The sequence below is a fragment of the Marmota marmota genome, unplaced genomic scaffold, assembly GCF_001458135.2.
Source record: "Marmota marmota marmota unplaced genomic scaffold, marMar, whole genome shotgun sequence".
In the NCBI taxonomy this organism is placed as follows: Eukaryota; Metazoa; Chordata; class Mammalia; order Rodentia; family Sciuridae; genus Marmota; species Marmota marmota.
The window spans coordinates 38,701,197-38,722,945 of record NW_026000108.1 but is presented as its reverse complement, the minus strand read 5'-3'; the positions used below and the strand labels follow the sequence as shown (position 1 = coordinate 38,722,945).

General features: G+C 37.1%; 1 protein-coding gene across 8 annotated transcripts in view; it reads right to left on the bottom strand.

Annotated features, from left to right (window-relative positions):
- Nucleotides 1-21,749, bottom strand: part of Dcun1d4 (defective in cullin neddylation 1 domain containing 4) — a 73,053-nt gene that overhangs the window by 23,485 nt on the left and 27,819 nt on the right. For 4 of the 8 annotated variants that reach the window (XM_048784454.1, XM_015482096.2, XM_048784459.1 and 1 more), the window contains exons 4-7: nucleotides 15,514-15,628; nucleotides 11,977-12,068; nucleotides 5,279-5,349; nucleotides 1,158-1,249 (exon numbers count right to left, since the gene is read on the bottom strand). In XM_048784454.1, coding sequence (XP_048640411.1) covers nucleotides 1,158-1,249; nucleotides 5,279-5,349; nucleotides 11,977-12,068; nucleotides 15,514-15,584 — 326 coding nt within the window. In that variant the 5' untranslated portion in view covers nucleotides 15,585-15,628. Of the gene's footprint in view, nucleotides 1-1,157; nucleotides 1,250-3,999; nucleotides 4,139-5,278; nucleotides 5,350-10,190; nucleotides 10,198-11,976; nucleotides 12,069-15,513; nucleotides 15,629-20,262; nucleotides 20,375-21,749 lie in introns of those variants that run through there. The other 4 variants (XM_048784456.1, XM_048784457.1, XM_015482094.2 and 1 more) reach the window with 4 other exon arrangements.

The window sequence follows — 21,749 nt, the reverse complement described above, 5'->3', positions numbered from 1 at the left end:
TACCTTTATGTCACTAGCCTCTCTATGCTCAGTTTCCTCATTTGTAAAAAAAAATTCTGGATGAAGCCTGACCTGTCTTTTTCACAAAGTAGTCCTGAGGTTTCAATGGAAAACAGTAAAAAGGTCTCATGAACTACTCAAGTACAATACAAGTAAAGCACTACCAACATTAACAAGAGAATGTCGATATTAAAAGCTGACAAACTCAGGGCTGGGGATATAGCTCAGTTGGCAGAGTGCTTGCCTTGAATGTATAAGGCTCTGGGTTCAATCCCCAGCACTATAAGGAAAAAAAAAACAAAAAAAAGCTGACAAACTCAAACATTATTTAAATAAAATCATAAAGCCATTTCAATTCCAACTTTACTCAAGTAAAAATCAAGGTCTGTTATTCCTAGTGAAAGTGAAAAGAAAAGTTATTCCAAGTATTTTAGGTGAAAGTTACTAGGTTAAAAATTAGCATTTGATCTTCAATACCATCTGAAATGTTCAGCCTTCACCCCAATTGCATCCTTCAAGACATAATATATCAGAACAGTTAGTTTCTTGAATGAAAACCTTCACACACACATACAAGTACACACATCGATAAGCACAGATGAATACATAGAACCATTGATTTTTTTTTTCTTCTTTTTCTGGGCCAAGTAACACAAACAAAAATATTATTTTTTAATCACTAGAGTAGTGAAGTTCTAATTTTGCCTAGAACTAAAATGAGTATTTTTACCCAGAAAGTTATACTTCACTAAACTTAAACTAAAAACCAGAGACATGCTTAGATAATACGCCTTTTCTTTTTAAGCTCCAAACATGCACCATCCAATATAGTAGCCAGCAGACACATGTGACTACCGAGAGCTTGGAATGTGGCTAATACAAACCGACCAGGTGGACCATAAACATACCATATGAGTATATTTTGACATTATACTCTAAATAAATAATGTAAAATATCTCATTGATTTATAAATGTTGGAATGATAATATTTTGGATATTCTGGGTTAAGTACGATATATTAAAGCTGTTTTTAATCTGTTTCTTTCTACATTTTTAACGGGGCCATTATATACACTCAACTATCCCCTGAAGTCCCAGGGAAGAGGCAACCTCCTGGGGATGGCAGGGTCCCCACTAGGGCACCCTCAGAACTTACTGTAGAGAAGTCATTCCTTTTAACCATTCCTGTAGAGTAAAATAACCCATGTTTTGAGCATCCAATTTCCAAGCTAGGACCAGCATAACTACCTATTAAAACAAAAGACAAATTAAATTTCAGCAATTAAGTACATCAGCATCCTGCCAAATGCTGCTAGTCCCAATGGTTTAGTCATTGAAATTGAACAAAATAACTTCAAAACTGAGTTCTAGTTTGGCAAACATCTAAAAATCTTGATAAAACATTTTGTGACAAGAGCCTAGGAGAAACATGTACTCTCGTGATGCCTTACAGTACAAGTAGAAAGTGCTCAACCTCACCAGAGGGCAATTCCTCAGGATCTATCCAAATTAAACCCAGCTGCTCCTCAGTATTCCACAGATATACCTGCACAGGTACACACAGATACATATTTAATGATACTTACTACAGTGCTATTTGTAGTGACAAAAGGTTGAAACAGCCAAGTGTTGATTGATGAGGGGCTGGTTAAACACTTCTTCATTAAATATATTCCAATCAAAGGAATAATGTAACACCATTAAAATGAATGAGGTAGAGCTAACTGTTCAAATATGGAATAAATTCCAAGCTTTATTAAGTGAAATAGCAAGGTCCAAAATACTGTTAAAAAAAAATTAAAAGGTAGATGGCTGCTTGGAGATGTACACTGTACCACACATACTTATTAGTCTGTGAATTGGGCCATATCCACTGGGGAAAACCATCTTCAAGTAGCCGGATACTCCACTGAAAGAGCATTGTGCCTGGAATAAGCCCAGGATGAGTGGGATGGCCCAATCACTCCCCACTGGGAACCAATCCCTCAGTGCCATTCTTGTTTCTACTGAGTTTTCCAAAATTCTGCAGATATCAAGAACTGTGACAACTCAGCTTATGTTACTCACTGCTTAGCAATATCTCATGCAGCTACTTAAGAGAAAGATGGCACAGAGAACAAAAGTAAGTTATACCAAACACCTGCAGTGTAAAAACAAGCCTATATTTCAAAAGAGCACCCAGCTTCAAGTTATCCAGAGCCCTGCACAGGAACAGAGTTGAAGCCAACCATGACTGGGGCAGGAGCAGGAAGTCTTCCTTCTCATCCATCTCAAGGAAAGGTAAGGAACAACTAAGCAAGCATAGCATTCCTAAAAAGGTAAACAAGAGGGACAAGGCCTTCTTAGCACCATCCTGCCACTCTACTGGGATGGTCATCTCTGGACAGTCATTTATACACCCGATTCCTAGACTGGGGCCAGGTATACATTCTTGGTGGGCACTCAGTTGTTGCAGAAAAAGGCACTGGGTAGAAATACATGTTTTTAAGATGCAGTTAGCCAGGAACCAAGATACTTGCAATTTCTTAATGTGCTTTCTTTACACAGACCCTAAGGGGTCACTTCCGGAACTGGAAGAAGAGCCCCAAACCACCACACCATCATCCATGTGTCCAACTGAATCAGATGACAGTGGTGGTGAAAGGAATTAGAGTGATATAAAAACATGAAATAATAAGGCAAGAAGTCGTTTAGAAAATCAATTTTAGATGACTTAATGAGCCTCTGAAAGCCCACATGTACATTAAAAACTCCAGGTTAGGGAGTATTCAGAAGATGCAAAAGATCTGCCCTTTTATCTGTTGACCACAGGCTAGTCCTCAAGCTGCAAATCCCCAGCTGTGTCTGATGCCTGAGGCATTAAGAAAAAGCCTTCAACTAGTGTTGACTCCAGGGTTCTCCACTTGGGAAATTTTATCAGTAAGAACCTACTGTATTTCTAGGACCTTTCATCAAGTAAATGACTACATTACAATTTTTCTTAAGTCACTAGGGTTTTTTTGGACTTAAAAAAATCTAGATTATTAGGCAGATAATAGTAATGACTGTTAAAAAGATTCTTTATAAAGTCATTTAGAGTCCAATCAGCACTAAGAAGAATTTCCCCTAAAAAAGGGGTTATGAGTTCTTTAAATTATTCACACAGCAATGGATTTTCTCCTCAGCCCTCACATTTCTTGGAATTCTGATTCCTAATACATCAATTTACCCAAGTGAACTAGCCCCCATTTCCTAACACATACTATGTAAGTTCATGAGCTTTATCACTACTCAACCCTTCATTAGAAAGATTAAAAATTTCATTTCAAAACTTAAGTTAAAAAACAAAAAGTGTGAGGGTGAAGAAGCAAACACAGCAAGTCTGCATGAAGCAAGGCCAACCAGCCAAGGCAGGCATTCACACAGGGAAACCGCCTTTCACCAAGCAGACCTCCTCAAGCTCACGGACAAGAAAGCCAAGTCCTTAAATAAAGGATTTTGCCCTTAGCTTCATAAATCAAAGTAGATAAGAATTTTATAGGCCTGCTTAAATTTCATAAGCTATGAAGACAGGCGAAGTGAAGGTTTTAAATATTTTTAAAGTGCCTGCTCTTCAGTGAAGACAAGGCATCGTCTGTCACCTCATTTTTCAAATGTTAACATCTCTGAAATTGGGACGTATCCACAATTAACAGCATATCAAAATTTATTTAGCCACACTTTTTCTTTCTTAGGGATGATATAAAATAATCTAACTTCTATTGGTGTCATCTTGGAACTAAAGTACAATAATATATACTTGGAACAATATTCTGAATTTGGTCTTTTAATCGTCAACATGAATTTACATTTCAAGGCTTTCTTCTTACTGAAACAGAATTCTAAAGAGTTCCAAATCAAATTACCAAAAAAACAAAAAAAAACCCAATGGCAATAATAACTTTTTTGAGTAGTTATTACTCCCTTGAAGCACGCTTTCTTGCCTCTGAGATTAAATGCTCAGATAATCCTACACATACCTGCAAACTGACTCTGGTCTCCATCTCATCTTACTTCAGGCCTGGGCCTGTTGTGGGTTCCTCTGATCACAGGCCCATTTCTGTTTTCTGGATAGGACCCCTAGATCCCCAGCCAGGCCCAACTCATTCCCTGATAACACTGTTAGAAAATAATCAAGCTTAGCCCAGCTTCCAGCAGAAAATTTCCTTCTGAAAATTAGTGAAATGGTCTTTTTTTATGTCCATGGACTAGATCAGGGAAAATACTATTGATCCAGTCAGTGATCCCCAAACCTTTATGCCAAAGTGAATAATTTATCAAGTTACCTGAACTGGAACCCACTAAAATACAAGACAAAAATCCACATGAACAAGTAAAAAGATATCCCAAAGGCACTTCGGAAAATTTAAATGTTATTTGAGGCAAGATGGTGAGAGGCAGAGGACAACAGAGGCACAAAAATGGTAAAGGTACAAAAAAAATCTAAAGAAAGAGTCAAGTCTCATTCCCAATTTTAAAAGCACAACAAATATGCATGGGACCGATACCTCTTGTAAAGTCTGAATGAAGGGATGACCTCTTGAGGGCTTTTCTAGATAATACATTTATTTCGGATACATTTGTTAAACTAGGGGCGTGTGTAAAACTGAACTGCATTGTTTATGAACTAGAGCACATGTATGAGCACAATTTTTCATTTTAATGTTAAAAGATATTTTGTGGAAACATAAAAAAAATTCAATGATAACAAGATGCTAAGAATTAGGCAAAAATAATTAAGCATATAAAATAACTGATCTTTGTAAAGAAAATATTCTAGTGCATTAATACTAAAAAAAAGAGTCACCTTCTGAGCTAAATTCGACTGGAAGTAAAAGATCTGTGAAAAATTCATGGTAATTACAACCTACTCAAAACCTTTATGAATAATTATTCAAAGTTTAAGACTAACTCTACATTAGACTGAAAAAACTATTGAGGGGGACCAAGGTACACAGCATGCAGTGACTTGGTTCCCCGGTTGCTCTGTCATTATAGGTACACATGCCCACACATTTTTAAAATATCCAATTACTTAATCACTGTACCTTTTAGATACAAGAAGTTAAACTAGAGGGGAAAAAAAAAAAAATCACCATCATTACACCATGCCACTTACAAATCAAACTGCATTTTCTTAAGTGACCTCATAAAAAACTAACCTATCATTATTTCTGTATTTTTGTTTTATTTGTAAAGGAACAAAAAATTTAAGTAATAAAAATGACTGAGTCACACAACTCAGTAAGTTAGACTTACATTTTCTGGTTCGACCCCAATGTCTTCACAAAATTTTTCCATGCCTTCAGGACCCACAACATCATCAGTACCTGCAATGAATACAATCTTACATAAATTAAATCTGACCATGCACATGATTACTACTGTAGTAATATTACATCACTGAATAAGACTTACAGGCCCTAACTCCTTTTGGAAGAAAGAAATCAAGTATAAAATGAAAAATATTCTGGAATCCTTCATATCTTTGAGATTCTACAGAGTCTATTTGCCCAGGCTGGCCTTAAACTTGTGATCCTCCCATCTCAGACTTCTAAGCAGCTGGGATTATAAGCACATACCACTATGCCCAGCAGACTGATTTCTGTTATGTTATTTCTGTTAGATTATGTTTCTGCAGTGCTGGGAATGGAACCCAGGGCCCTCATGCATGTTCAGCAACTGCTCTACCACTGAGCAACACTCCCAGCCCTTGGTACAACCACAGTCTATCACTATGTCCTTTATAGAATATGCTTAAAAAGTTCCACTCTTACTTTGGTAATAATTTCAATATATACAATAATTATTAGGAACACAGCAAATAACCACATACTAATCTCTACAAAATTAACTGGAAAACAAATGTTTCTTTAACACAGAAATAAACAATCAAGTACAGTTGGTCTTCTATATTTGTTCTACATTTGTGGATTCAACCAACTGGGGATCAAAAATATTAAATCAAAAAAAAACCCCCTTGTGTCTAACTAAACACTTATAGACTTTTTTATTATCATTATTCCCTAAATAATACAGCATAACTACTAATAATATAGCATTGACACTGTATTAGGTATTATAAGTAATCTACAGATGACTTAGGAGTATACAGGAGGAAATACATGGGTTACATGCAAACACTGTGTCATTTTTATATAAGGGTCTTCAGCACTGTGATTTTTGGTACCTCCAGGGGTCCTGGAACCAATCCCCATCGAATAAGAGATGTCTGTAGTTATTTTGATCTTGATACAGGCAACAAGCTACTTTAGCTTTAGCTCTATTTCTGCTCATATGTTGCATCTCTACTTTCTCCCCCATTCATTTTTTTGAGTCTTGCAATTTGCTTTCTTCTACTTCTGTCTTTTCACTGACACTCCTCTAAGATCACCAACAACCCCCTAATTGTCAAGTCTAATAGATACATTCATTCATTCTTTATTTAACCTCTTTACAACCTCTGAAAATCTGAAGTGGTTTTTAACCACAAAACTGTCACCTCCCATGGCTTTTTAAGTGCATTCTCATCTGATGTTCCTCCTTCCTTTTTTGGCTTCTTCTGCTTCTCCTAACTTGATAAATTTGATGTGCAGAGTTCCATCCTCAAACTTTTTCTAGTCCATTCTAGTACACTCTCTCTAGGAAATTTCAACCATTCTTGAGATTTTTAGGTACCACCTATGTCTCTTTCTAGCCCGCACTGCCCCCCTTACTTTTGAACTGTATGCCTGCTGATTACCCTCACCTCCTGTTTAACTGCCATAACTAGACCTCTCTTCTGCCCCAATCCCACTCCTACTGCATTTCACTTTCAAACACCACCTCACACAATGGAGCCCATCACCTATCCATATAAAATATAGCCAAGCCTGCTTATCCTGATGTAGTCTGTCCCAACTGGTGGCACCAACAGAATTGAGAACCTGGGAGTTATCCTATATTCCTCTTCTCCCACACTGTCCATAGCCAATTGATTACTAGTTGAACTTTCAATTTAACTGCTCAATATTCTTAATGGTATCTCTCCTGTACCTCCCTGGTGGGGGCTTATTCTTTCTCTTAAAATCCCTGATCCATTCTATAAACAGGAGATCTTCTTTCCCAAACAAAATCCCATGCATCAGTGGCTTCCCATTGCCTAAAGATAAAGTCCAAGTCTTTGGCACATCAAGTAAGGTTCTCTATGATCTAGAAAACCTTCCTCTTCAGCCTCCTTTTTTCCTACCTGAAAAGCAAGTTTTCTAGCCAAATAGCTATTGCTGAATGAATAAAAATTAAGGTCCAGAAACACCCACTGACCTGCAGTTCACCATACTGTACTCTGTACCCTGGCCTGTCTCCCTCTTATCCTCTTCCTCACCTCTCCTCATCTTCCCTGGTTACCTCATTCAACCTTTAAGACTGGACCCAAACAGGCAGTCCTCTGTGATCCCATACAACGATGTGAATGGTCTCTCATGTTTAGCATCCTGCATTCAAAAAGTGCCAGCCCTCAGTATTTATCTCAGAATTCCTCAAGAGCAACTGCTGTTTTACTCCTTCCACAACCTCAACATCTGGCATTGCTCAATAAAAGTTTACTGAATGATGAAACCAAAACCAAGATCACACTCTACAATCCTTCCTTAGCCTCTAGATCTAGCAAGTTGTCAAGTCCAAGAGAATGTACCATCTTACTGTTTTATTTAGTTAACTTTAACTAGACAAATCCTGGAATGTGCACTGTGGTAATTGCCTAGAGGACAAAGAGGGAAAAACATGGCTCCTGCCCTCCATGAAGGGAGCTTAAAGCATGGAATTACTTTCAATACAGAGTAGTAAGTGGACTGCAATAAAATGTTAAGGCAATGTTCTCAATGAAGGATAAACATAAAAATCACCTTGAGCACTTGCTGGAAAGTCTTGTGTCACCTTCTTTTCAGAAATTTTTGCTTACTTTAAAATGAAATTGTGCATTATGTTCATGTATTAATATACCAAAAAAATCCTAAATTAAACTAAACAAACTTTTAATTGATTCTTCCCTAATGGTTGAGGTAAGAAAACTAAGAATATATAGAAAAAAATATATAAAAAATAAAGAGGAAGTTGGGCACAGTGGCACACACCTATAATCCCAGCAGCTTAGGAGGCTAAGGCAGGATGATGGCAAATTCAAAACCAGCCTCAGCAACTGTGCGAAGCCCTAAGCAACTTAGTGAGACCCTGTCTCTAAACAAAATATAAAAAAAGTTCAGTGGTTAAGTGCACCTGGGTGCACATCCCAGTATCAAAAAAGTAAATAAAGTGGAAAAAAAACAAAAATCCCAGAAGAAGGTAACAGAACTGAATATGTACAACAAAACTTTTTTTTTTTTTTTTTGGTATCAAAATAACAAATTTGTGATAAAAAGGAACATAGTGGCATGGAGAAAAAAATATCTGCTTTGACCATATTACGAAGAACTGAGTTTATACTCCCAAAAGTATATTTTATCCTAAATATATTAAAACAAACATTATTTTAAATATCAATAAACATTATTTAAAATCTACCCATAATCTTGCCACCTATCACTTCTCTCTCTTTATTTTTTTATTTATCTTTTCCATGCATTTAAATCTAGTTGTGATGATACTGGTCATTGGGATCTTAATTCTATTTTATAGCAAATTTATAGCAATATATCAATTCACCTGTAGAATTAAGATGATAATTTTATCAAGCTAATGAATGCTACAAGATAACATAAAGTGGTCAAAAAATGGAGTATGAGAGACAAAAAAAAAAAAGTATATTTAAAGCAAGGAGCTATGGAATGCCTTGAGTGACAAGACAGTAGAGATACATTTGGAAATGCAGACATACTAATAAAAATCTAGAAAAAAATCAATAACACTCCCACTTTCCTGCCACTGTAAGTAGGTATTAACGTAACTTTCTCATGATAGCCCAACAAGACCTTTATGCTGAAGTTCCCATTATTACACAAGGCTGCGTCACTGAGGCAAAAGGGTCTTCTTTGGTAGTTTTTTAAAAAAATATATTCAAAATGATGTTTATTGTACCATTTATAATATGTTTATATTTATTAATTATACTATAATTATATATGTGATATATACATCTCTTCCTTCACTGTCAGACCATTTTGGCACTTTTTGCAACTGTCAATGCCTAACTTTAGCACCTGTTCCTAGTCTCTGATCTCATTTTTGTAAACCAAAAGAGAATTCTGCTATAGAACTTAATCTAAAATGGATGGAGGGACTACAGTCAGGGCTTGCAGAACTAATATGACCTATGTATGTGGGTGTTAGTGTAACTTTAAAAATCAATGTTGGCACTTGTGTATTTGGCTTAATTTCTTTTTCTTAAGACGCATTTCAGAAAGTGGAAATTACTTGATAAATAATTTATGTAAAACTGGGTTTCCTTTTTCAGATGGAGGTCTAAACAACACAGTTCCTGACCTCCCAGACAATCCTATCTCAAATTACAGAGAAGTGAAGTACCAAGATAGAAAAGGGAGTAAAACATACAATCACAGAGAGCAGGTAGAGGCCCCACAAAGGGGTAGGAGGGCTTTATTTATCAATCTTCTGAGAATCCACAATTGAATTGATAGGGATTCTGAAAGGTGAGAAGCTACATTCCAGAATATGCAAAGCAGTGCTGGGGTGAACCAGCTAACTTGAAGCTGAGACAGGCTGGGCGCAGGCTGCAAGAGCCAAGGAAATCAGGAGGCAGGGTGACAAATAGAACTGAGAACTCTGGAAAGAACTGAGTGATGGACCCCAAGGCTCCACATCCCTGCCGCCCATTAAAAGCATAACGAAGTCAGCCTTTATCCTCAGCTCAAACCAGCTGGCTCTCTCCTAGAGACAGTACCACAGCCAGGGCACCCGGGCCTTCCTCAGGTAACCAAACAGCCAGCAGATCACAGCTACAACTACAGCACATTCTGTCAGTTATCCTGGTTTTTCTCACAGTTCATTACTCTTAAATAATACTGACCCACACTTTCAACCCATGTGCTTGAGATATTCAAAGTAAAAGTAAGTAACTGGAGCTTTCAGTGATTCCCAATTTGAAGCAAATTTCCCTAGTGATAAGATAAAAGGAAAAAAAAAAATGAAAAAAACAAGGGTAGGTATAAAACTCAGGAACAACCATATCCATAGAAACATTTTGCTGAGATGAATTACAAGGAATCACTCAGCAAGAATCCCAAGGAAACTAAAAAACGTGGCTTAATTTTTACTTTCAAAATGTCACCTTTCTTCAGTCAGAAAAAAGCAAAAGGAAAATTCCACTCTATTCCCTTTTTAAAGAAAACAGTTTATACTTGCCTATAAAGGAAGACACAAAAAGTCAAAATACCTGTGCTACTATGGTGGGATTCTATTAAAAATTTCCTTTTTATATTATATTTTCATACAAATAAATGTGAATCAATATTGGAAAGCAAAAGATCTTCATAATTTTTCTCCAGTGGAAAAATGCTCCACTTATTCAGGACCCATTTCCTGAACCCTTGGCAAAGTGTCAAGTACTTTTTACTAGGATTACAAAATGTCTTCAAGAGACTCATGACCTAAGGAAGTACACAAGAAAAGATAAATTCTAATACCATGTAAGTGTATGTACAGTGTCCATGCCCTAACAAACAAAATCCAGTTGAATCTAATTAATGAGGAGAATTTACTAGAAAGATACTGGGAAGAACTTCCCAAAATCCAAATAAAATCAGAGGAATGAGGGATGTAGCTTTTCAAGTTCATCAACAGGGGGCGGGGGGGTGGGGACGACATTTGTTTCCCAGCTTAAATCTAAAAATCCCCCCCCAGAAAATATGGTCCCTCTGGACCAACCCCTGTAACCAAAGGGGAAAGGCTCATCAGAAAAAGGATAGTGAGGGTAGGAAAAAATTGCCAGATAAGATCAAGGAGAAAAATCTTCATTTTTATACTCAATAAAAAGGGATCAAAATAAGTTATGAACAAAGTCCTAATTTTTGGACAAAGAGGGTTATTAATATAATTAAGGGGCTTAAAAGATATATAATACTAAGAATTAAATAAGAACTCAATGCAGGTTTTTCAGAACTAAACAGAACTACTACTGTTGGGAGAGAAAAGTGGAGAGAAATCTTCCAGCAAGAGGACAGAATTGTCTTTTATCCTGTAGGTAGCAGGAATTTCTAAACAGAGGGCAGGAGGGTTTCAGGGCAGATATTGTTAGAGAATGACATGAATGTTCTGTTCTGTTTATTTATTTTTAAGTAAGACAAAAGACCTGATCTAGAACAGAGACTGATAACAGGAAAATTGGTTTGAAGGTTGCTGGAACTGTTATGAAAAGGGAATGAAAAACATGAGTAAGAAAAAAGGTTAAAGAGCTTACAATTCAACTTCATCTGAAAATGTTTCCTTTTCTCTTTTTTACACCATTCACACAATACAAGTCCTAGATTGCAATATTAAAATATCCAACCAATTATAGTAAGTTGCAAAACTAAATTTAAGACATTTTAAATGAAAAAACAAACATTTTATGCCAAATCATCTTTCAAAATAGAGACATTTTAATATAAATTCCATTGTACTACAAAAGGGATCAACATGGCAAAGCTTATTTTAACTTCAGTGCTTAAATCAAATAATTACCCATTATCAGCATTCTAAATAGGTCTCCTAGCAATCCAAAGTATTTCTCCCAAGTGCATTTCATCTTTTCAGTTCCCTTCTAATGTTCTGACTTCTTTGGCTTAGCTGCTGACTATAAACAGGACATTTAGTGATTTGTTTCAACTACGTCCCTCCCTTCCGTTCTCCTTCTCTTCAACAGGGACACAAACACAATACACAACATACAAGCACTGAATTTAAAACTTGTTAAATTCTTTAACCTCCTCTAAGGCACTTCTTTATTTTCCTAAGGGCAGTCTTCCATGATATAAATGATTACCCACCTGCGTATTCATAGAACCACTCTAAGCACCTCTTATTTGAGAAGGCTTCCTCTTCAGTCTTTATTCTAGTTGAATCATATTTTCTATACATGCTAGAAATTGAAAAGGTAGTTGTAAGTTATTTAAAGATACCGAGTTCTTTTAAGTAGCAGATAATTTTTACTTTTATATAAACAAGACATTCACTCAATCAGTATTTTAAGTATTTTAAACAGATTACTCCCTGGATTTGCAAACAGCAGCTTTTCTAACTACGGTGTTGAAATATGGTCATACACCTTAACATAAAATGAGATTTTTTTGCTGAGGAACAAGTAATCAGTAAGAAGTACAACATTTATTTGATATACTCTCTTCTCATGAGCTAGAGCTTACTAAAGAATGATAATAAGGGGCTGGGGATGTGGCTCAAGCGGTAGCGCGCTCGCCTGGCAAGCGTGCGGCCCGGGTTCGATCCTCAGCACCACATACAAACAAAGATGTTGTGTCTGACGAAAACTAAAAAATAAATATTAAAAAAATTCTTTCTCAAAAAAAAAAAGAATGATAAGACACAGCAACAAATGTCTAAGGTGTTTTCTTCAATTAATGATCCTAAAAATCACTTGTGTCTCTCCATTAAGTTCTGACTTCTGTCTTACAAGTCAGGCTGAGCATGCTCTATATATGATATAAGAAAGACCTGTCAATAGGAGACAACTCAAGAGCACACTGAACAAGTACAAAGAAACATTAATTTATGTTCAAGCTTCCAAGGGGGAAAAAAAATTCAATCATAAGGTTGACAAGAAAAAGTGTCTTGGATGAGTCCTTGATTAGTGTAAGTCTTAAAGCCTCAGAAGAGAGAAGCATAGCTCCCACATTCCACACTGTGGCCACATAGCCTAAGCTGGAGAACTGAATCAGGAAGCACAGCCAATGCTCCTGCTATGTGGCAACAATTCCTTATCTCCTAACCAGGGATGGAGGTCCTAGAGCTTCCTCACTGGAGGGGGGAGAGTAAGTAGGCAGTGGTTTTAAAATCATGACTTGCATATGAAAAGTATAAGTATAGACATTTGAATCTATTATTTGTATATAAATTACCTAGAGAGTTATGGTTAAAAACACTTATAAATAACTTTTATTTATATAAGAATATACAAGATGAAATTCTTTTTTTAGTGTACATTTACTCCAGACCTACACAATCAGATTATCTGTATAAACCTCTGAATAGAAATTCCTGGTTTTTATTAAAAAAAAAAAAAAAAAGAACACAGCTATAAGGATATTTAGTAATCGAAACTGTAAACCATAGCCACATGCAGTACTGTACACCCGTAATCCCAAGGATTCAGAAGGCTGAGGCAGGAGGATCATAAATTCAAGGCCAATCTCAGCAACTCAGCAAAAGGGCTAGGCATGTAGCTCAGTGGTAAAATACGACTAAGTTCAATCCCTAGTACCAAAAATCAAACAAACAAAAAAACCTGCAAACCACAATTTATAACTTTTCCTATAAAACATGGGAATACTACCTGGAAATAAAGGTAGTATTATAAAAGGTACTGGTCAAGGGTTTAGACAGATCTTCTTTAATCCCGGGCTCAGACATTCCTGTCATAGCTCAAAGCCTATCAGCAGTCAAAACCTGAAGTCCTTTGTATGACACTATAATATTTGATTCTGAATTACTTAAAAATGTTCTACATAAAAAATGGACCAAGATCATACAGTGGAATATCATTCAGCAAATGAATAAAATATGGATAACTGCTATTATTACACAGATGTGCCTAAAAAACATAAGTGAAAAGAAGTGAGATACAAAACATCATTTACACAAAATGTCCATAAAAGCACATGTATCTGCAGGGATAGAAGGTAGATCAAAGGCATTGCTTGGGGCAGTGAGTAGAACCGGGAGTGGCTGTGACTAGGCATCAGGGATGTTTCTGGGTTGATGGGAATGTTCCAAGCTGGACTACAGTAATGATGTTCACAATTCAGCTAAGAAGAAACCACTTTTGTACACTTAAAATGTATGAACTTTAAGGTATATAAATAAATTGGCTTAAAAAAAAGACTAAAAATTCAGAAATTGCAACTGCCAGTTTTTAATCTGATTTTATCATATTAAATTATATTAGACTGTGGTGAAAAAAATAACAAGGATTACAAAGGCACAAAATGCTAAGTGGTTATTAGAATTAAATAATTCCCTGATAATAACATTTCATACTGACAAGAAGACATAAAGTAACCTGGTTTAACAAAACTAAAAAACACTGTCCTAAAGATTATGAGTGATCCCAGCAACAAGATGCTAAGACAGAAGGACCCCATGTTGGGGGCCAGCCTGGGCAACTTAGTGAGACCCTGCCTCAAATTTTAAAAAAATTTAAAAGGTCTGGGGACATAGCTCAGTGGTAGAGTACCCCTGGTTTTAATCCCAGTACTGCCAACACACACACACACACACAAAAACAAAACAAACAAACAAAAAAAACCCACACATTGCTACTGATTATCTTCTAAATTGTCTTCTTTATTACATAATATTTTCTATTCATTTGAAATATGAACAGTGACATTATTTTCACATTTTCAGAGTCCATCTCTGTATTCCTCCAACTGAGTTGTAGCAAATATATCACAGCAAGGAAGAAACAGAAAAATCTCATCTAAATCCCCTCAATTTAAGATGTGAAAATTCTAGGCTGAATGAAGTGACCCACAGAGCCAGAATGGGGAAAGACGAGAAAAGACAGAAAAGATTAGACTACGATGTTTTACATTGTTTAAAAAAAAAAAGAGATAAGGGTTTGGTGGCATGTGCTGGTAGCTCCAGCTACTTGGCAGACTAAGGCAGGAGGATCACTTAAGTTCAGGCATTCAAGACCACTCTGGGCAACACTGTGAGACCCCATCTCAAAAAGAAAAACACAGGAAAAAAAATTGCTTATTAAAATCAAGGTGAGACAATAAAGATTAAACATTTAACAGGCCTAAAATAAACATTTAACAGGCCTTTGGAGTCACCAAAATTAACAGTTCACTTGTGTAAAAGGGAAGTGGTCTGAACAGTCTAGTTTTTCATGGTTTTTGTCAAATCCTCAACCATCTGAGAATAAACCTCCATGTGGCTAACATTCTGGGTAAGTGTAGAACACGCAGTACAGGCGCATTGCTCCAGCCCTGTGGCTGTAGTCAGAGGGTGAGACACTATGAAAGAACAGACAATTTTGTGGTCCTCACGAGACACCAACAGTAAGGCTTTCAAAGGAAAGAAACTACTGCTACTCCAGTTTTAATGGATCCACGAATTGAGACAAAACTTTTATCTCTAAAAACTCAAATTATCTATTTTGTTTCTGTTTTATAAAACCAGACATAAAAATACATAAAAATAAGCATCATTAAATAATTTCACTTTGAAAGATCATCTGGCAGAATCAAAACAATGTTCCAGGTGGCATCTACACACTAAGAAGACCCTATCAGTATTTTCAACATGCATGTCATTAATATGAATCTACAGTCTCTAAACCATACCTATCATGTCTACTTTTCTTGGCAGATAAATCATCTCCAGAGGCAGGTCTTCTCTTTTTCCTTGGGGGCATCACTTTACTAAAGCAGTCTGAAGAACTGCAAGACCGCAGGCTTCCTATAAAGAAAATTCAGAATACAAATTAAAACATGCTGCACAGGAACTCCTACAAACTGTATGACTGCTAAATTTAAAAACAGCCATGGCTTGTATTGTGAAGGGTTTGATGTTATCAGTAAATACTATAGAGAAAATGGTTTGTAAATCCTCTTTGAAAAAATGTTAGTCAAGGAAAAAACCTAGCAATGACACAAAACAAGTAATTACTTCCCACCACCCAAATCATACCAGAAATAGAAGCAAGCTCAATTTTAATTTACTCTCCAGAAATACTAACGGAAATCACCTAAACTTTTGGCTTCTCTTACACGTCAATGTTCCTTCAAGAGAAATGTACTGCTATTGCATTTATCTATTTCATTAGGCAAGGTCAGTTCAATCAGGAACCATGACTCTAAAATACATATAAGCACATCAATCCTAATGCTCACAAGCTACAAGGGAAATGATTGGCCGAGGGGAGAGATTGGGGTGTTGTGGCGGGGGGGGCGGGAGGGGTCATGTAGAATCTGATGTGGCCCTGAACAAAACACAATAACTTTTCTTGTTTCTGCCACTTGAAGAAAACTCTGCCATTTTTCAGTCAGGGTTTACAGTCAGGAAAGCAAAGCTTTCGTTTGGTAAAAAGGTATTAAAATTTAATAACAGACAATAAGAATTGCAAAGAACACTCAGTGAGCACTTACTGGGAGTCTGTCCTCCTCTTAACTTTTGCAGATACTAACTCAGGTAAGTTCATAACAAGCCGCTGAGGAAAGGACCACTGTTGCCTCACACAGGGAAGAAAACAGAGAAAGCTAAAGTGGAAAACTGGGATTCAAACTCAAACGGTCTTGCTTCAGATTATCCTAAACCATTATAAATTACAAGACAATTATAAGATAATTAAATATCCCATTTTGGCACAAGTGCCATCAGATATGTCATTTGGTTCCCACAATAACCCTGAATGACAGGCAGGGCAAAGATAATTATCTACTTAACAGATGGGAAAAAAAATCAAGGCTGAGGCATTCAAGTGACTTTTCAAGATTTGTGAAGCAAAAAATGGTGAATTCTGGTCCCCACATCCCTCCCCCTTTCTTTGGCTCTTGGTTGAGGGACCTGGACTCTCAGGGAGCCATGAAAACAAGAGAGCATGTGAATGCTGCTAGAGTTTGGCAACCTGCACTCAATGAACCATTGCCAGCTCTTTGCTAACGATGCAGCAATTGCTAACTTACTCTGGGTCCCTTGATTGTAATCTGAAGAATGGGACAGTGATATTTCTCAGGATATTCATAAGGAAAAACATTCATTCAGTAAATACATAGGTACCAAAGCAAGCACTGTGTTTAGGTACCTGCAGCAGAAGTGTAAGGAAACCCAAGAAGCCCTACAGCAAACCAGCTCTCAGCCACTATCTGCTACCACTCCTTCAAAGACAGTTATAGTTTGGATCTTTAAAGTTCCCTGAAAAAATCATATGTTAGACAATGCAGGAATGTTCAGAGGTGATATGATTAAATTATGAGAGGTGTAACCTCATCAGTGGATTAATACATTTGAGATTAATAATGTGAATGAACTACTGGGTGGTAATTGTAACCATGTGGGTGTGGTTGAAGGAAGTAGGTCACTGGGGATGTGACGTTGGACTGTATCTTGTCCCTGGCTCTTCTCTCACTCTTCTGCTTCCTGGCTGCCATGAGCTAAGCAGTTTCCTCTGCCACACCCTTCTGTCATGATGTTCTGTCTCATCTCAGGCCCAGAGTAATGGAGCTGACTGACCATGGACTGAACTTCTGAAATCCTGAGCCTCAAATAAGCTTTCTTATTATTTTGGTCCCACTAATGAAAAGATGGGTAGCAGGAAAGTAGAGACTGAGAAGCAGAGAATTAAGAGCAAAGCTATGGGTAATATGGATACTAAAGGGACTAAGAAAAGAAGGTGACAACCTTGGCAGGGAGAAAACCCAAGCTCTCCTCTCCTCTATGATATCCTGGAAGCCCAAAGAAAGAGTTTCAAGGTGGAACTGTTCAAATACTGCACAGAGGTCCATCAGGTAAGGAGTGAAGGCACACACTGCATTTAACAATGAAGTACAGGGGCTGGGGATGTGGCTCAAGCGGTAGCGCGTTCGCCTGGCATGCGTGCGGCCCGGGTTCGATCCTCAGCACCACATAATAAACAAAAATGTTGTGTCCGCCAAAAAATAAATAATAAATAGTTTTAAAAAAAAAAACAATGAAGTACAGCAGAGATGGACCTGGAGAGAGCAGGCTAGATGGAAGGTGGTAGGGGAGGGATGTGAGGTGAGGAAGCGGACAGGGTATGTGTGCAGAGTTCTCTAAGGACACCTGCTCTGAAGACAAGGAGAGGGCTCTCAGTAGCTGAAGTTATAAGGCTGCTAAGAGCAATGATCAGGGCTGAACCTGAATCCCAGGTCACATTTAGGCTTCTACCACTGTGCTAAGTTTCTTTGGTGATAGCCTTTAGGGACATACCAGGGGAAAACACCCTTTCTGTTATGAGGCGAGATGACCACCCAAATGGGCTACAGCCCAGAGCCTGTTTCTACCAGCCCCTGAGCTCAAGCAGCTTGCACTCTCAGCCCAGATTCCATGCAGGTCAAAACAAGATGACCTCCAGCTACCTTTCCAGGGGGCCCAACAAGACCTATCCTTTCAGAAAAAAAGTACCCCTAATATGTCTCTCCCCCCAATAGGGGAAAAAACTGGGGAAAAAAAAGAATAACCAGACATAGAGTGCTACCCCCACACCGATACTCCATTCATCTTCCCTGGAAAACAGTGTCCTGTTTATAAACAACACCAAAATACCAAAGGTCCAAAGAACTGTAGTGACCCAAGTTTTCACAGATCACCAATATTTAAGAAAAAGATTTATCCTTGTCTATTAATGCCTCATGACAGAGTTTACAAGAAGAAAAAGTCTACACTGCCTGTGAAGCCAGTAGCACTGCCTAGAAATGAAAGAGCAGGCACAACACTGGAAGGCTTGCTTCTCCCTGGATGTGGACATGTGAAGGAAAGCCATCTTCTTCCAAGAGCAGGCATGATTTGGTTCTGGGTGTCTAGCCTGGCGGTAACCTATTCTACCTGCAAGTACTTGCAAAACACTGAAGAAAAGGCACGCATCTCGTCAGTCCACAGGAAGTGTACACTCCAAAATAACGTCTTCTCCAAGAAACACTTCATACTAGCTTTTCTACCATCTGCTTCTTCATGAACACTGGTATCACCTGGCTTTCGCTTACTCCTACCTTTCAAGAGTAGTACGTTTTTGGTAAACATTGTAAGTTAATTCACTTTTCCAACTTTTTCTTATTGATGAACGCTTTCTGTTAAAAGATTCAAAAATCACTGTGTCTGTGTAAAACTTAATCATATTAGAGTCTCAAACCATCCCAAGTTCAGCAATATACTCTTCTATTTATTCAAAACATTATCTTCTAGCTAAGAAGCATGACTTCCTTTTCTGTCTTTCCACTCTAAGCATCAGCATAAGTGAGTGGTTGTTGTAGAGCCATTTTTACAAAGAACCCATGCCTGTTTGCCCCCCCTGAAGTCACCACAGCCCAGGCACTCTCTGACTTACTGCCCTGCTCACAGCCACCTCACAGCAGGGATGCAACCAACTGGGACTTGGGAAGGAAGTTCCCAAGGACCACACACAGTTCAGCCCTTCCAGGCATAACCACCTAGAACCCAGGATGACAGGAAAGTTTCAGGCTACAGAAGAAGCAATGTTTTAATGCCATGGAAAACAAGTTTACTTAAAATAATAGTTTACCAACATGAACTAAATCAACCAAATACACAGACAGCACAATTAAGGCTATTTCTTCCAGATCAGATCCCTGTCCCCACTCTACCCTCACTGGCAGATCCTAACTATGCAAGAGCAAAAACCAGAAATTTTAAAGTTATGCTGATGCATAATAATATACTAAGGTACATCTTGGTTTGTGGATCCTGTCTAGCTCGCTTGTACATACAGAGCAAGCAGCTAATGCAGTATCTTGTTACAATAAAAACATCTCTCTCAAAAAATATTTGTTGAGTGTGTTCTGATGACACACATAAATCAAATTCTGCTTAAAAATCAGTACACGTACAAAGACTTAAAATACCAATGAGTAGATAATATGCCATCATTTCTGATTTTTTTCACCATTTGTCAGCAAAACAAACACTTGACTTTACGTTTCCTGGCAGGCAGAATTTTTTTTTTTTTTTAAACACAAATATTAGCAGAGTATTTGCTCCTTGAAGTAACTCAGTGGTTAAGTCTTTTTATAATAGAAACACTTAAATCTAAGTAGATATGTTACAAAAATTTGTTTTTATTTGTATCATTTAGACTTAACCAACAACTTGTATCACTTCATCTACTTCAATTAAACTTTATCTTTCAACTACAAAAAAATTCAAAAGTAAATAATGTACACAAGAATATTATGGAGTATTTATTTGCTTCAAATATCAAGACGGATGATGTTTTAACACATCGACAATAATTACAACACCCTCCCCTGACAACCCTATGCTAGGATTCTTAACTCAGGGCCTCATGCAAGCACTCTACCACTGAGCAATGTCCCCAGCACAACTTTTAGAGTATTTACCTTCACAAATCTGAGAGGTGTTTCTAACATTTCTATACTGGATGGGCGGTGGATCTGAAAACAATCCTCTCACTGCTAGGCTCTTTCTTAATGCCGTGGTGTTTGTATGATCCTTAGGGATGCAATAAAAATTGTGTATAGTTTTCAACCCAAGATTATGATTGGAGTTCAGGTTCATTCTTTTTGGTTCAGTATTTAAAAAGAACAAATTAAGTATCTTATAAGTTACCATTTTTTTCCTAAATAAATCAATCAATGAATATATATAGGCTATTTCCCAAATTAAACAATTAGAAATACTGCCAACACTCTTCAACAGGTCTATCCTAGTATTTGCCCCATAAAGGCAACCTGAGTTACCTGGATCAGAGCAAAGGTCCTTTAATGTCTATCCAGCTTGCTCTTTTGATTATAGTTTACTTAAACACGCTATTCCTTAAAAAATAATGCCTCAGTAGGTGCTTCACTGATTTTACATATTTATAAAATATGATCTTGCTTTATGGGCCTCAGTAAAGTGAGTTCCTATCAGAATTGATTTCCTATAAGACATATCAACTCATGTGTCCATTTTCCAATCATCCCCAAACAAATGATTTACCAAATTAAAAAGTGTTTCTGACTTTTCCAAACTTATATAATAAATGCATATTCCAATACAAAAACCTCACTGCCAAAGGGGAATAAAGGGAAGGGAGCGGGATGGAAATAGGGAAGACAGTAGAATGAATCAGATCTAACTTTCCCTTGCTCATAAATGAATACACGAACAATATAACTTCATATTATGTAAACCCACAAAAATGGGATCCTAATTGGAATGGGTTGCTCTCCATGTATGTGTAATACACTCTACTGTCATGCATATCTAAAAGCAATTTTTTAAAAACTCACTACCTAATTTGTCATTTTAGTGAGCTTGATGTATCGCAGGTTTGGTTCACTTAATGATGTTTTACAGGGCTCATTCTGCCACTTCAGTTATTTTTACATAGCTAGTTAGCCTCACTACTCACTGAACAATGCCATAAAGATTTAATAATTTAAGTAGATAAAAAGATAGCATTTTAGATATCTTTCCAGTAGCTAGTGTTTTATTTCAATTTTTTTAACAGATCACTGCACTACTTACCTGCTTGAGTATAAAATTATTAATTTCTAAATGAACAATTTTTATCCTATTTAAAAAGTTTTCCTTTTCCTTTCTTTCTAAATAATATTGACTTCTGACAACTAGAATCAACTTCCTTACACATTTCTTTGTCCCTTTTTTTTTTTCCTTTGTTTATTCATTCATTCTATTTTGGGTCACTTCTCCAAGATTAACTACTAATTCTCTCTCTACCTTGGGAGGAAGATTAAGAACACCAAAGAAAAGTGTTAAAGAAGCCTTTTCTGACTTGGGTTTGGCTCTTCCACATGCAATTTTTATAGATGTGGCTCAGACTCTTGTGATGGGACAAGATAGTCAAAGAAGCATCTGAGCA